Source organism: Pezoporus occidentalis, unplaced genomic scaffold, assembly GCF_034315485.1.
Source record: "Pezoporus occidentalis ecotype Australia unplaced genomic scaffold, CSIRO_AGI_Poc_V1 ctg121, whole genome shotgun sequence".
Lineage (NCBI taxonomy): Eukaryota > Metazoa > Chordata > Aves > Psittaciformes > Psittacidae > Pezoporus > Pezoporus occidentalis.
In genome coordinates this window covers 104,244-121,333 of record NW_026913006.1, presented here as the reverse complement: position 1 = coordinate 121,333, position 17,090 = coordinate 104,244, and the positions used below count along the sequence as shown (strand labels likewise).

General features: G+C 37.0%; 1 protein-coding gene across 1 annotated transcript in view; it reads left to right on the top strand.

Moving 5' to 3' along the window:
- The window catches only part of LUZP2 (leucine zipper protein 2), a 180,920-nt gene that overhangs the window by 74,342 nt on the left and 89,488 nt on the right, over positions 1 to 17,090 (top strand). Inside the window, exons 2-4 of the mRNA XM_062607235.1 lie at positions 11,446 to 11,563; positions 13,012 to 13,082; positions 14,892 to 14,973. Coding sequence (XP_062463219.1) covers positions 11,446 to 11,563; positions 13,012 to 13,082; positions 14,892 to 14,973 — 271 coding nt within the window. The remainder of the gene's footprint in view (positions 1 to 11,445; positions 11,564 to 13,011; positions 13,083 to 14,891; positions 14,974 to 17,090) is intronic.

Below are 17,090 nucleotides of genomic sequence, written 5' to 3'. Positions count from 1 at the left end.
GATGTGGAGAAATTTTTTTGCAAGTTACAAAAACTTACGTGGAAAAAACATCCTGAATGTGTCAGTGGAACAGCATCATTGTTGTGCTGAAAAGTAACAAAGAATTATTTTGTGTGTTTTGGAATATATTAAGGATCCTGAAGAAATTAATTGCAGCATGCATGGTCCTGATTTTTGTACAAGCAGAGGATAATAGTATCTTGAGATAATCTGTGTTCACAGTGGAGTGAACAAAGCTAAAAGTGGTTTGATAAAGATAGATTTAATAGTAAATTGTTCAAAGTTGTCCTTTCTAGCAGAAAATGAACTATAGGATTGTTTCTATCTATGCTGCTTATTATTGTAATGCCACAATAAAGGGGTCAAGAGCAGGCACGAGGAGAGACCCGCCTCGTGGGTGGCTTGCATTATGAGAAGAATTGGTTTTCATTTTCCTCATTTTGTGCCAGTTTGAGTAAAACAAGTATCCAGAATTCCTGCTGCTAGATAGAACAGAATATTCCTACTGTGTTTCCTTTAAAAAGTGGTCTTCTACTGAAGGGATTTGCAAGCTTTTTCTTTTGCTTAATTCACTAGCAGATGGATTAAAAAATGAAACACAGGAGGTTTACTGCTGGCCAGCTTACCCTCAGACAGACCTGAAAAATTCACCAAAAGTGCAGGACAGATTCTGGTGTTCCCTCGGATGAGGCTTTTATATTCTAAGACCGAGAATGTGTTGTCAGAAGAGTCATCTAAAACTGATGACAAATTTTTTACCGATGTCTGGAAGCCATGACATGAACTTTTCTATATTTCTTACGTTATGTGGCTTTTGTAACATTTCTATACAGAAAGAAGTTGGTTTTATCAGGTTGTTGATATTGTCTTTTCCAGACAGACATGTGCCTGCTCTGACTCGATGGTAGTCAGAAGACAATTTAACACAGGGCTGATGGTAGGGTAATGAGAGACAGTCCTCTAAAGAGCTGGGGCTCAGTGATGTGCTATGATGCATTTAAAAAAATAAATAAATTATTTGCCAACAAGTTGTGGGACACCTACAATGTAGCATACTTTACATCCCTCTTTTGGGAATCGTATAATCAATATGTAATTAATAGGTTGTGGAAATAATGGTTTGGCTTGGTGATCTATTGACATACTGAAGTAATATTTTAGAGTGAGATGTCCCAATTGATTTGAAAAATGGAATCAAGATGAAGAAATAGTTACCCGCAAAACAAACAATATGCAGAACTGTCATTCTCTGATTAGAACAGAATGCACTCAGTCGTTCCAGGTCAGCCACGTTCAGTAGCAAATAAGACTCTCATACTTGTGATACTCCTTATTCTCAGATGTCAAAATGCATAAACAAAAATCTAAGTAAGTTTTAAACTAGCCATGTGACTTGCCTACAAACCACAATAAGAAAATAAGTTGAATATGTTTTATGTATTTATAACCATAAGACTGTCCTTTATGTGCCTAGCATAGTTTTAATTTATAGCCCCATGAAGGAGAAAAAGGAGACAGTAAACTTAGATGTGACAGATTTGTTGGCAAGGGTTTCCATGATTCAGGGAAAAAAAAAGAAAAATACAGGCTGAAGGTCAGGAAGCTTTTTATTATTATTATTATTATTATTATTATTATTATTAAAATATTCTAGGTTTGCTAGAAGTTCCGAGGTTTTGAGCCATTGTGAAATTGTGAAAGGGCTGAAATGCTAAATGCTATCAACTGTACAACACAAAAGAGTAAGGTCTCAGCAGAAGATGATGGAGCATTTCTTCAATAAACTTTTCCTTCTTTAATTTATAAATTTCTGTGAGAATGTCTGTAATAATTTTAATCAAATGGAGGGGTTTTTTAATTTCTTCGGTTAAAAAACATTAATGCTTGTTTTTTGTAATGATCTAGGGTTAATCACATTAGCACCAGAGCATGTGAGAGACAAGAGGAAGAATTCTACTGAACAGGCTGTTTTCTTCACTTTTGAGCAGTGTTAATGTAAAAGACACATGCAACAGCAATTTCAAATATTTGGAAATTGGTAAATTGGAAAATCAAATAATTTGGGAAAATGGGAAATTACTACTGGACAAGCCTAATAAATTTTGTAATAGTAAGACTATAAATAGCAAGGATATTTCTTTCTCCCAACACTTAACACATATCTCTGTTGGGAGTAACCCAGTTATTAATACCTGCTATCTCAAATGTGAGAGAGATGGACTAGAAATAGAGGTGCAGATACATCTTCCCTAAATTCTTAAACAGCGTGAGGATTTTGGTAATCTGTAACTAAAGTTACGTTGCCTTTCGAGCAAGTCACTAGGCTTTGGTGGTGGGGACAGTTGTGTTGGTTTACTGCTGCGATCTGGCTATTTCTGCAATTACTGCTGTTGTGGCTGAATTCAGTTATATTCAGCAGCTTTGTTTTGTCTTCACTCTTTTACAGCAAACATCACCCTGATGGAGCTTATCGCTAAGCTTCCTTTGCAGTCATCAGGAGAGAGAAATCTTTCTGCAGAGGGGCTCATTCCTGAGCAATAGAGTCATAGAATGGTTTGGGTTGGAAAGGACATTAAGATCATTCAGATCCAACCCCTTGCCACAGGCAGGGACACTTTTCACTAGACCAGGTTGCTCCAGGCCCCTCCAACCTGACCTTGAACACTGCCAGGGATAGAGCATTCCCAGCTTCCTTGGGCAGCCTGTGCCAGTGCCTCGCCACCCTCACGGGGAAGAGCTTCTTTCTTATATCCAGTCTAAACTTCCCCTTTTTCAGTTTAAACCCATCACTCCTTGTCCTATTGCTACAGTCCCCGATGAAGAGTCCTTCTCCAGCATCCTTGTAGGCTCCCTTCAGGTACTGGAAAGCTGCTCTGAGGCCTCCATGCAGCCTTCTCTTCTCCAGGCTGAACAGCCCCAACTTTCTCAGCTTTTCTTCATAAGTGAGATGCTCCAGCCCCCTGATCATGGAATCATAGAATAGTTATGGTTGGAAAGGACCTTAAGATCATCTAGCTCCAACCCCCCTGCCATGGGCAGGGACACCTCACACTAAAGCATATCACCCAGGGCTCTGTCAAACCTAGTCTGGAACACTGCCTGGATGGAGCATTCACAATCCCCCTGGGCAACCCATTCCAGTGCCTCACCACGCTAACAGGAAAGAATTTCCTCCTTATATCCAACCTAAACTTCCCCTGTTTAAGTTTTAACCCATTACCCCTTGTCCTATCACTACAGTCCCTAATGAAGAGTCCCTCCCCAGCATCCCTATAGGCCCCCTTCAGATACTGGAAGGCTGCTATGAGGTCTCCATGCAGTCTTCTCTTCCCCACGCTGAACAGCCCCAACTTTCTCAGCCTGTCTTCATACGGGAGGTGCTCCAGTCCCCTGATCATCCTCGTGGCCCTTCTCTGGACTTGTTCCAACAGTTCCATGTCCTTTTTATGTTGAGGACACCAGAACTGCACACAATACTCCAAGTGAGGTCTCACAAGAGCAGAGTAAAGGGGCAGGATCACCTTCGACCTGCTGGTCATGCTCCTTTTGGTGCAGCCCAGGATACGGTTGGCTTTCTGGGCTGCAAGCGCACACTGAAGCCGGCTCATGTTCATTTTCTCATCAACCAACACCCCCAAGTCCTTCTCCCAGGGCTGCTCTGAATCTCTTCTCTGCTCAACCTGTAGCTGTGCCTGGGATTGATCTGACCTCGTGGCTTCCTATGGACTCGCTCCAACAACTCCATGTCCCTCTTGGTTGTTGCAGGACTGGAGGGAGGTTTCCCCAGAGCACAGTAGAGGGGGAGAATCTGCTCCCTTGACCTGCTGCTCATGCAGCGCATGGGGATTTTCTGTGCTGCAAGTACATGGTGCTGGGTCATGGGGAGCTTCCCATCACCCATCACCCCCAGGTCCTTCTCTGCAGGGCTGCTCTGAATCACTTCTCTGCCCAACCAGTAGCTGTGCTACAGTCACTGTGTTTCCTGCCTGAAGGGTTGTTCCTCTCCTTCATATATCACAGAATATAAGGAAATATGTGCCATGTAACACAAAGTGGGTATCTTATCATTAGGACACATTTATGTTTATAAATAGAGTAGGGGAAAGTAATTTAAATAGCTGACCTTATACTGTGTCGTTTGCCCTTCCACAGGCACTAGAAAAGTTCAGTGGACTTGGGAAATCTGCATCATAGATTGAATCATAAAATGGTTTGAGTTGGAAAGGACCTTAAGATCATCTAGTTCCAACCTTCCTGCCATGAGCAGCTGATCTCAGTATGCATGTTCTTAACACAGTTATAGAATAGCAGGTTTAATTTACAAAGAATACTCCTGCAGCTTGTCTCTGCCTAGAAATGGTTTTGTGCTAGGTTTATACATCTCATTTTGTGCATGTTTATATATGTGCATAGTGTGTGTGCATAGTTATGTGTACATAATCGAAGGATCTGGGACTCATATCTTGTTGCCTCTGGGTTAAAAAAAAATAAAATAAATATTTTCACAGGTTCTGTTTCTAAAGCTTGATAATAGCTGATCAGTGAACTTTACTGAACTAGATTATTAAACAGTAAATAGGCTTTCAGAGGATATCCATTAGCAGTTTTGTCGGGTAAGGTAGAGATACTTCAATTTTATATCAACAGCTTACACAGAGAGTGAAATTTACTATAGATGGCATGATGTTGGGAAGTCTTCCTTTTATTAAAAAGCAGAATTAAAGGTAAAATTCCAAACGAGCTATGAGATCAAACTATACAGCTAGCTGAGACAGGAATGTTAACCTGTACTGAAAGAAATGTTGGTAAAAGGTGCTGCTGGTTGTCTGAGAGACTGGTGTAACAGTGCTATATTTAAGGGTAAAATATTGAAGCCATAGTCAGAAATTTTAGACAAGCAGTAGAAAATCAGACCAAAGGCAGGATTATGGACATAAACAATGAAGAATGTCAGAACTGAAAAGGGTAATGTTAGCTATCAAAAAAGAATGGGTTTGGTTTGAATGGGTTTCCCACTAAAGACTCAAGACTAAATCCTGTAGAACTGACATGAAAAATCAGCTCTACGTACAGAGGACAAGCCTGTATTGATGCAGTCTGTATTTGAATAGTTGTAAAGAATTTAATAACTTCCTTTATGGAAGAAACCTGTTCCATATTACAAGTGTATAAATTCAGTCAGGATTCATTGCTCTAGGTGAAGTCCCTTCTGAATGATAGCTTGAAGTAGAAGAAAGGCTCAACACACCTCTCTCTGGGGGCAGGAGTTATTTTTCTGTTGGGTCAGTCACAGGGTTTTGCACAGTCCTCCTTGTGATGTTAACTCTTTGCTTTTGTGGCCTTTTGTGGCTTTTGTGGCATTCAGTGAATAAATACAAACTGTTTTTTCCATTGAGTCATTATATTCAGTATCGCGTTCTTCATAGTGATTGAACCTGCAGTTCCATTTCCTGGGGCCAGATGCCTGTGCCAGATGCAAGTTTTCAGAAACCTTCTTTTGCTCTTTTACTTATTGACGGGAACTGACAGTTGCATCTTTTCCCTGATCAGTCATTGATTCTACACAGCCAAGAGTCTGTCAAAAAAGAGGTTAGATTGTTTTGGTTTATTTATGCTGAGTCATTAAAAAGAAGATGAAAGAAAAGGGCTGAGTCTCTAGTGCTAGCTGTGTAGAACCCAAACAAAATACACAAGCAGTGCTTCCATTTTGGGGCTATTAAAGATACAGGAGGTTGGGTACTTAAAGTCTTGAGTGGTTGTAACTTCTTGTAGTCATATGCATACTGACAATGTGATTTTTACCTGAAGTGGTTGTAAATCAAGCCTGGACCACAAGGGCATACATTATTCTCAGTAGAGATGAAACATCCCAACCAAATATTTAGCGCAATTATGAAAGTCAGGTAAAGAAAAATTTTCCTTGTCTTGCATTAAATCCCCAAGTTTTCTCTTAATTATTCTTCCTCTCTGCCCTCCCCCTCAGTCTGAAACACAGTGTTTAGATAATGCCCGGATACACAAAATATAATGTAAATGCCATTTATATTTCAGCAACAGCTGATCTCATAATGAACTTGATCTTTGTTTTTTTCCCAGATGCAATTGTTCATTCAGAATTGACTGAAATCAGATCAAAGTAGGTGACACTTGGCTTGAATACCATTATAATACGCTGTCTATATATACACACAGTATAATTGTATATATACTGTATATTGCATACTTGATAATTAGATAACCTGTTCATTCTGCTTGTTGATCATTAATAAATTACTTTCCTCCTACCGAATTTCGAGATAAAAAAATGCCTATATTTACGAAGAGAGAAAAAGCAGCATCGCAGTGCTCTGTTATCGTTATAAATTATTTCCATTTCGTTTGCTTGTTTTAGTTTTAAAGCTTCTTATATTCAGCTTCCAGATGTTGATTTAGAACTGTGATGAATCTTTTTCTCACTTGAATGTAAGCCACATTCATGTGTTCACATCTGCCACCAACAATATATTCAAAGGATTGCTTTAAAGACACGTAAAGGTGGTCGTGCACTTTGCAAGTGTACCTGTAAGCACTATTTTCTATGTATGATGCATAAAGAGGTATGTAGTCTATGATTTTTTAACTATAGCTGCTTTAAAAAATGGCCAAACCCAAGAGGGTGTGACCATCTCATCATCTCCCCTAATTTACTTTAAATTTACAGTAGATTGCCTAAACTTTGTAATTGCAATTAGAGCAGAAACGTTTTGTAAAAAGAGTGGCTAAAAGAACGTAAGTGGCAATAGATTTGATGAAAGAGACATCTAAATTAGTCTTAAACTGCAGATTGTATTTGAGTTTTCTCTTTTGTATTTAAGGGTTGGGGTTTGTTTTGGTGTGTGTTTTGTTGTTTTGTTTTTTTTTTCTTGGCCAGGGACACTTATGTACCATAAATAATTGAAATCGTTATAAAAATTTTATTTCAAAGGCAGGCTTTGTAAACCTAGTGGGAAAACAAAATCAATTTTCATTTGGCCTGACATAGTACATGTTATTCAGTGAGAAATAAACTCCTTCCTTATTTTGAAGACTAAAAGCTTTGTTTCTAATATGTAGAGAAATAATAGCCTGAGGTGGAGTGATCTGTGGGGTGCAAGTCTTTGGAGTTACTAGGCGTTAATCTCTGTTGCATACTGCAAATTAGACTCTGTTTAAATGTTTACTATATTGTATTAAATCATGTCAGTAAGAATAATAGAATAGTCAAAACAGCTGACTAAGCTCAACATTCTATGTGAATATCATTCCCTTGAAAATGAATTATATTGGAATTTACACTAATACTACATCAACAGCCTGATAGTAAAAATGAAACAACCTGGAATTAGAGTACTAGAAGAGACCTTAACATGCAGAGTATTGTTAAATTGTTCTGTTTCATAATAAACATTTTTTAAAGCACAATCATGAGCTAAAATGATACACACTCATTTTAATCCTAGGTGGATATGCTGATATTGGCACTTTATTTTGCAGAATGGTGTAACTGACATAACCCAATATTTAGAGAACAGCTGTGATCTGTTTATAATTACATACCGGGTTTCCTAGGGATGGGTTTTAACTTATATTGGCATTATTATTTATGTTATACTGAAAAATGAGTAGAGAACCGTCAACAGTTTTTGAGGATTGGAAGTTTTCAGAAAGTCACAGGATTTTATGGTGTTCATGGCAGGGTGGTACAGTGGTGATGCCTCGTATGCCCTGAGTCACCTGTAGCACAAGACTGGCATCCAAGTTCAGTGTGAGCAAATTGTTCAGTTTAGAGCTTATATTTCTGGCAGCAAGAATCCACTGTCCCCCCACACCCACATAACTTGTCATAGAGTTTAACATTTCACTTCTTTCCTAGTGAAGTTCCTTCTCTTACTTTCTCCCACGTGGTGACAAATGATGGCATCCTTCTTAAAGATCCATATGGTTCCTTCACACAGGTACCTAGGTACAGGTTAGGTATTCCTTCCATTTAACTTTTCGGTGATTTCAGAGGAATTATGCTGATTAAGTCTTGTTGATACCTGGTGCAATTGCTTTACATCTTGCAGTTTTTTCTTAATTAGACAAATAATTTTAGTTAGCGAGATTCAGAGGAGTTTGCTGATACTCATCAGGACAAAATTCTGTGTATGTGATTATATAGTTTGCAATTGATGTGTTTTCAAATATAAAAGAAATACTAATATGTCATGGTGGAAATATTATTTTAACCTAAATTAGTTCCAGAAAATATACTATGCTTTTCATATAGTAGCACAGCTGTGGAATATGGGTGTCCTGGTGCAGAAAAGTGACTTTCCTTCTAGTATGGCCTGCCTATCCATGCTTATGTGCCAATTATATTGCACATATATATGAGTATGAAACGTTTTAAAGAGTGCTCTTCGAATACTTAGGAGACTAAAATATGGACCTTTAGAATTCAAGAAGAGAAGAAAATGAAAACCAGTGGATCACCGATCTTTCCTTAGACCCAATCCTGAGAATCCTGTTAGTATAAAGGAAGTATAAAAGTGAAGATATATTGATATTTGTGGGAGAATATGAGTTAGTTAATAATCTAAATGATTCATGATTAGACAACCATATTTATAAACTTACCCTTTTCCACTTAAATGTCACTTTATTTTGTTGGTCTAAATGATGCAAGTTTGTAATGTAGAAATGGAGGTGACCAAAGTATATGGGCTAATCTGAGGGTTTGTTGGTTGTCACGCAGTTGCAGAGTAGACTTTTACTGTCTTCAAACACATGAGCACTGTTACTGGACACAATGCTAAGTGTCAAAGCTTTATATCAGAGATGATATTGTCCAGAATTAAAAAAGCACTGAGGACCTAATAGTTAACAGATGATAGCTATCTTTTATCTTCATCCTTTTTTCCTTTTTAAGTTACCTTCTAATCGTTCTCAGGGTTTGATTTGTTTGTGGCTCTCAAGTAGTAAGTTGGTTGTTGGCTTTTTGTCTCCTCACTGCCCAGTATGTTATAAAAGATAATAAGGTGGAAAATATAAGTGCATGCATAGTTTATATTAAATTTAATGTAGAACTTTGGGAAATATCCTCGTTGATGCAAATTGATAGGGATCAGTATTTACAAGACAACAGGGTGAAACCTGTGCCAGCTGGATACTCATGGGCAGTACAGTCCGCTGCTTGGGAAAGATGGCCTTTAACTGCTCAAGTTCAACTGGAATCGGAGCAGGGTGTTACTTTAAAGTGATCATTAAAACGAAGTGTTACTACTTTTTCTTTAAATACAGGTTTTAACTTGAAAAAAAAAGCATGATGTTTCAGTGGCAAAAGAGACTATTAAGTGTAACTTTTTGCAGTACTTAAAGAGGAATGAAAGTGATGACCTTGTTGAACATCCCTGATTACTTTAGCAGGGGGAAATTCCTCCTTGACCTCTGTTCATCAGCAAATTAAAATGGGAGTATTCTCTGAAGCTTATCGGGCTGATTACGCACAATGTTGTTACTGCTGAGGTGAGCCAGCTCTGTTACAGTGATACTGGTTTAAAACACATGTGGTTACCATCTGCTGGAATGGTAACAACCCCCCCAAAACTACAGGTGTTTCTACAAAAAAATGAATGCAGGATATTTTATTTACATTGCCTGTATCAACCAGAATTCTAATATTTATCAGATATTATAGCACTAGCTGGATTTAATTTATATAGATTCTTTCATTCAATTTGATAGAAAAATTTGGGCCAAACCCTCCATGTAAATCATGCTAAATTCTGGAAGGTTGTAACCTCTACGTATAGATTTTTCTGTAAACCGAGCTTGAGTTTTAACTCCCTGACCTCTATTTGAGACAACTTATTTTTGATAAAACGAGTCATCCAGATCAAGACAGGTAAGCATAGCTGAGTTCTGGCATTATCTCCTTCCACTGATTTAATGCCATGTCTTCTTACAGTCATTCTCAGAGGTACCTGTTGTTCCCCTGCTAGACCTGCAGTTTTTGCTTTCCTCTGGTGGACAAACATAACTGAAATAGTCTGAAGCTATGATTTCTTGAAATACAGTTCATGCACATATTGAAAGAAAAAGCAATACTTACCAAGAGACTAAAGTATTTTACTGACAGCTGAGCTTTTTATCTACCAGCTATGGAATGTATTAGAAAGGCTGCAGTTTTTATTTAACCACCCTGGGAAAACTTACTTTTGGAAGGGGAGGGATGTCTCTCCTGTTTTCCATTTCATCTTTCCTTTAAAAGGGAACTTCTACTGTGAAATAAAATACATGACCTAGCAGTTGTGCCGAATTTTGCAGCAGCAAGCAGAAATTTGAGATGTTTTGTGTTTCATTAGTGATGCAAACTCAAAGAACTCATTTTAATTTGCAACATTCTGTCAAAGCCAAATATAATTATTGCTGAAATTCCAATACAATATTAAGATTCTTTGCCTAAAGTCTTATGTTGATGAAAGAGATGTTCACTTTCATCTCTTCTAGGTATCCAAAGTATGATTTAATAAAGAATTTTTTTTTTTTTGTAAATATATTCTTTTTTTGTTAAATATATTCTTTTTTTGTTAAAAAAGGACTAATGCTAGATTTCATTTGCTTTACTGAGTTTCCTTGCTAAAGTTCATTAAAGGAGTGTTAAGATTCCTGTTTAACTTCAAGGTCTTGATTCTGATAACAGAGTAATACTGATGTGTTGCAGAGTTGAGGTTCTTGTTTCCCCTTTATTAAGCCAGAGGTACAGAAAGGAGGAAAATAATTAACAAAAATTCAGTTGTAGAAAGATCAGATTTTTGAATTCATTGTGGATCTCATAAAAAAATGTAAAATGTATAGCTGCATTCCATGTAAAAATTACCATTTTGAAAAGAATAGAGTGTTTTGACTTACCCATTAATTAATAATTAGATTTGAGTGTTATTGGTATATTTGTCAGTTCTTGTTTATACTGTAAGGAGCTTTAAGTGAGGAGAAGCTGTCAAATGTAATAAATACTACAAACTTGAAATGAATATGAATCATCCTTCCCTCAAATTACTGGGTGTCACAAACCTTCATACTTCCCAAGTGTTGCTTGGTTTCTTGCATGGGATATCTTTTCAAACAAGAAAAATTTTATGCTATGTGTCATCACTTTTGTTAAAGACATCCTTTCTGCCTTCTGTTCATCCTGGACAATACACCATTGGCAGTGACTCAGGCTGATAACTTGCAAACTCAGATTCAGCACATAAACACATGTAAAACATCTATTCATCTACGTTAGGAGAAATCAAGTTGTTATATAAGTGAACAGAGGGATACGCTCCGATTCGGAATCTATAATGTGAGTTGGAATTAATTCAATTTGGATGAACTAAGTCTGTTTTCAAATGCATTGAGGAATGTTTTGAGAAGATCTCATGCTTTTATTTTCTGTGTTAGACAGGGTTATGAAGAACTGGAAAGACAGCTGAAAGAAGTCTTTAAAGAAAGGAGCAATATCCTTCGTCAACTGTCGAAGACATCTAAGGAACTTGAGGGAATTAAAGTAAACCTCCAGGTCAGGCTCTGTCTCTGTTTCTGTAAGATTACTTTCCTTAGCTTTTTTGTATTGATATCTATTTATTAAAACAAATTTGGCAGGTTTAGTTTTGCTTTTAGTATATGGATAATTGTTTTCTTGTTGCTGTTGTGTTTCACATAAACTGGATGTTTTTATGGAAAACATAATCCTTATGAATTGGGCTGTTTGGCCACTTAAAAATGATATGAAAATAGAGCATAGCAGAACAAAAGAGGAAGGGAAGTAAAAAAATAAGCTGTCTTAGTGAAGTTACCACCTGTTTGTCCTGGCAGTCACTATAAAGGATCTTTTGCTGTTGCAGGTTCCATCTTTGCTGACGAGTCACATATGTTCAGCCTAGTTTAGGTGCTCACTTTACCTTCCTAAAATACCATCTGGACGGACTGACTGGATATACTGCAGGGCATTACTTTGCAAGTTTAGCTGACAAGTTGTGCTAGACGAGCCTGCAGCTAGAGCTGAGACACTTCTGCATTTAACTTTTGGGTATCACGAATAGGCTGAAAGGGCAATAGTCTGATAATATCTCTGGAGTAAAATCAGGTCCTTCGAGCGAAAAGTAGATTATAAATCTGGCTCTGGATCTGAGGTCCTGAAATCACCAGATGTTCACTTATGAGCATGCCTGTCCTTCCAGATAGAGTCTGTTGGTCTGGTGAAAACATTCAGACACATTATCACTTGAGATTGGTCTCTGTACTTCCATGCTAATTTAAAGGTTTTCTGAAATTGCACTTTTATCTTCATGTTGATGTAAGCCAGATGGGAAAAATATTGAGGAGTAGATTCCTTGTATCTGTTCACAGAAGAATACAGCTACTGTGTATTATTACTGTGCTAAATTATGTTATATTGTCTTATATTTCAGATTGTAGTTCTAATCAATGTCAGTTCTTAATCATTTATTTCTCCCCTCCCCCCCTTTTTTTTTCTGGGTGCTTTACCACTCTTTATTATTGTAGGTGTTTTCTTCTTTTTAGATAAATGTGCTGCTCCTTGTAACTAAGTTATTTTAGAACTGGATTTACTATGCAGCGCAGTTGAAGATATCAGTTAGCAAAATGCTACTGTAAGATATTTTAGACTGATCACTGGAGAGATCCAGATACAGGCAAAGAGCTGTAGTATTATCTTCTGTATATACACACTTGTTTTTGTCATAAACTTTTAATGCATTGTCATTTATTTCTAAATCTGCTTCTTTTATTTGATTTATTCACATTTAATACTTGAAAAACAGCTGTGTACAGTTAGCTGTGCTTGAGTTAGAGTAAAGGAAAAGTCAGGCTATTCCTGTGTTTCTCACAAGTGGCAATAACTGTAATTCACTGGGAGCATTTTATGAAAGAGGACCAAATGGATCATTTCACAGATTAATAATATTAAAGATCTCTTTAGTAATAGAGTTGTTTCTTTTCTATTAGTCACTGAAAAATGATGAAGCATCAGCCAAAAATGATGTGCAGAAACTTCTGGAACTGGGCCAAAAGCAAAGGTAAGACCCCTATCTCCACCCTTCTCTTTCCATTTCCAGACTGAAAACCAGCAGACTAGGAAATGCCATCTTTCTTTTACTTCAATTTTTAAGCTGTATTCCATAGTCTGCTGATTATAACAGTAAAGTGAAGGCAGGGAATGCTATTTTGGGAAGTTATTTAAACAAATGATGTATTTGCTGATATTTGGCTAATGCTCAGAGAAGATATTAAAATGCTATAGTGAGATATCTGCTGAAGAAAGGGATTTTGAATTTCTCATGAAGAGTTAGTCATGAAATCACTAGGATCCTTCCGGTATTCCAAACAAATCTATTAAATGATAAAAGCAAAACTTCAGCTAATGCCCAATTTAAACATGTGTTATATGGCTTGGGTGCAGCTGGAGGTATACATCATAGCTGCCCTTGTCCATCCTTCATACATTAATGTATTTTTGTAGTGGTTTGATTGATGTGCAGCTCTGATGAAATAGATTAATCTATTAGAAGTATTAAGGGGCTGTTTAGTAAATAGATCTTATTTGCAGATGGGAGAATTGAGTCTGCAAGTTTTGCAAACTGCAAGTATTCTTCCCAATCTCTGCCTTAAGTCAGTCCTTAAAGTCTCTCCAGGACTACCTAAAAGTACATGTTGACTTTTGCTTCTAAGGGATTCAACTATTGAGTATACTGCACCATAGCAATTCTCAGAGATAGACCCTGGATGGGTGAAAAATGCTGCTGAGCATCCCTCATCTTCCTTCACAAATAAAAGGCTTTTACAATATACCCCAAGAAAATGCCTTGGAGCTACTGCAGGTGCTTGACAGCTCTTCACAGGCTTACTGGATTTCACTTCCAGAGAGGTGTGGAAGTTCAGTGTAAGAAGGTGGTATTAAAAATGTTCCAGGGAATCTCCCTCATAGAATTTTGTTAAGGAGGGGTCGCAGTTTATTTGCCAGTAGGCGTCAGGCTGTACTTCATCTGGAGTAAGTAAAGAACAGTGAACATAATGTTATGCTTAAACCTATTGTACTTGAACCAAAATTCAAGATATATCCCAATATTAAATTTATGATCTTTGTTTGAACAAATGTGAGCTGTGTTTGGTCTGTGAGCACTACTCTGATTATTCTCTACAGTGATGGATGATACAGTAAAGTTTAGAGTGCTGGAATCTCAGCTTGTAGATATAGTTCTGCTGACTTCAAATTAATTTGGTTTTTTTCTATCCCTTTTGTGTGAATTCTTCAGTACTTACTAAATTGCAAGTAAAACTTCACTCACTTACTGTGGTGCCTCAAGTGTTATTCTTTCTGTGCCCCATCAGCACTTTGGAATGCTCGCATCTGTATGATAAAAGAGGTCTATTGTACTGGTGATGCATTGGTTTCATGCTGCTCTATCACTATTTCCATTAAATCTGTTCTGTACTAGTGTTGCTAAGCATAATTTATTTAACTATTTTAAATCAGGTAAAAACTAGTTCTCAATAGTATGGTTCCATTTTGATGTGTTTTCAGTAGCCCTCTTCCCTCACTTATTTGATGCCAATCCTTTTTGCTAGAAATGATACACTGGCAGATGTTTTGCACAGCAGGAAACTCAGTTGATGCAAAAGGTGGCCAATTTCCATCATAGATAATTTTTGTCTTCTGTTGGCACTGTGGATCATGGGGTCATCATGATGTTATTAGCAAGACTCATAGACACAGTACATCTGTATGTTACTTTGAAAAATGAAAGGTGTCTTTTTTTGAAACTGAAGAATTATTTCTTAATGAACACTTGAGATGAAGTTTGTGTTCTGTGTTTTCAAAAAAATAGGGAAGAAATGAAATCTCTCCAGGAGGCCTTTCAAAAGCAGCTTAATGAGGCAGCTGAGAAAGCAGAAAAGCAGCAGGCTACCGTGAGTGATTCCCTGTCCCTCTTTCATTATTTTTGTTTGTTGTCTTTTTTTAACCATTTTGCCTTGAATTTGCCATTAGCTCAAGTAACTTTGCATGTAAAAACTTATTTCAAGTATGTGTTGGCATGCTAAGCTTCAGAAAAAAAGGAGCTCAAGAAAGTTCGTATGTTTGCAGGCGCCAAGATCCCCATCGACTAATTTCGGTGGAATGTAGGTATATGTATATACTGATGGAGATTCGGCCTTGGAGACTTGGGTCTAAGTCCTTTCCCTGATGAGGTTATCTTTATAGACACTTGTCTCTCATCTATACCAGTGTACGCTGCCATGCATCCATTGACTTTTTTGGAATCACTACTGATTTTCAGCAACAAAATAGTAGTGTGTCTTATTTTGACCATAGTAGATCTAATTGGCACTATAGGAAGCTATTAAGTCCCATTCAGAGGGAATGGATGCTTTAATGAAATTGTATTTCTGGATAAATTGTACAATTGGTTGGATTTTTGAATAGCGCTGTAATGTTTTGGGGCATAAATAGCCATGTTTTGCTATTGCAGGAAAAAAAAAAACAACAAAAAAACAGCCAAAAAGTAGAATCATGCTTTCTGTTTAATTTTAAGATGCAAAAAAGGAAATTTTTCCTGTCTTGGTTAGTAGTGTTTCGATAGCATGAATGCCACTGAGCGTAAATTGACTAGATAATCTTCAGAGGTCCCTTCAAACGTCAAGTTTTATGTGATTCTTACTCTGGATTTGAAAACAATCTGCTAGAAGGATTTCTAGACCTAGTTTGAGTTTCATATTAGATAATACTGGTTTATTTAGTAAGATTTTAGTGTCATCCAGGCTCATAAAACAACAGTTTCTCCAAGAGAAACGTTTGAAGATAAATTACTAAATTTAGGAAATATTTACAAATGCCTTCTTCTATATGAATGTGATTTGTATGTGGCTTCATGCCCTTGGTGAACAAGATACAAGTGTGCATGTTTCACATGCTACCTTCTAATTAGAAACAGATTGAATTAGAAAATGTAGATTTTGAGCTGACGTATTCCTTTACAGGTTTCTTTCAGTTAACGTGATTTTTGCAAACACTTTTTTTTCCCCGTTGTTGCTCAAAAGTCTGAAGGGTAAAGATACTGCTTTACCTATTCTTGTCACCCTAACAGCATATACTTAGTGGATTTTTGCTCATTGCAATTTTGTCTAGAGAACAAAAACCCTCTTGAGGGGAGAAAAGTAGTAAACTAAATGATGTATTGAACTTGAAAAGGATAGCATATTTTGGGGTCTTTCTGTTTTACGATGGTTTTATGCTGAGGCAAGATATATAGTGCTGAAATAATTAAAAATGAGAACCCTGTTATCTCTGACAAGTACTCAGAACATGCTGTTTGAAAGTTGTCTTTTTTTCAGGTGCATGGTCATATTCTCACTAGCTTTATCAGCACAGTGAATTCTAGTCCTACAAATTAAATTTGGAAAACATATTTCATTATTTAATCTCTGCATTAGATTTAGATATTCAAGACTAATTCAACTGTGGGTTAAATAAATCTCAGATGGAGTCAAAGGATTATTAGCTCTGTCCTTTGTAATATTAGTTTTTTTGAAACTTGAGCAGCAGTACCGTGTGTAAATTCAGTTCACACCACAGTGCACAAATCAAAGAAAATCTACTGTTAACTGTAAGAAAAAATATTACCTAATGCAGAAACTAGGAAAAACCCATCTGAGTTTATAATAGAATTTGGTGTGGAATGGTTATAAACCTGAATTCTTGTATTCTAAAACTTCTCCGTAATAGAATATGAAATTTGCAACTGGTTTTAAGGAAGGTAGCACTGTGTCCTTGGTTTATGACATTTATTTCTTTATGCCTCAGGGTACAGTGTACATAATGAAGCTCACCAGTGCAGTAAGACTGAATATTCAAAAAGTGCTTCAGAATCCTCAGATGAAAGCTGCAGTAGAACTGGAAATAAATATTATTCCTGTCACACAGGACTACTTTACACCTGGTTTCTCCCATGTGTTTCATGTTTTTCTGAAAGTAATATGCATGCTATGAAAGAAAGTCTTAGGTACTTTGATGCAGGCATAGCTAGAGA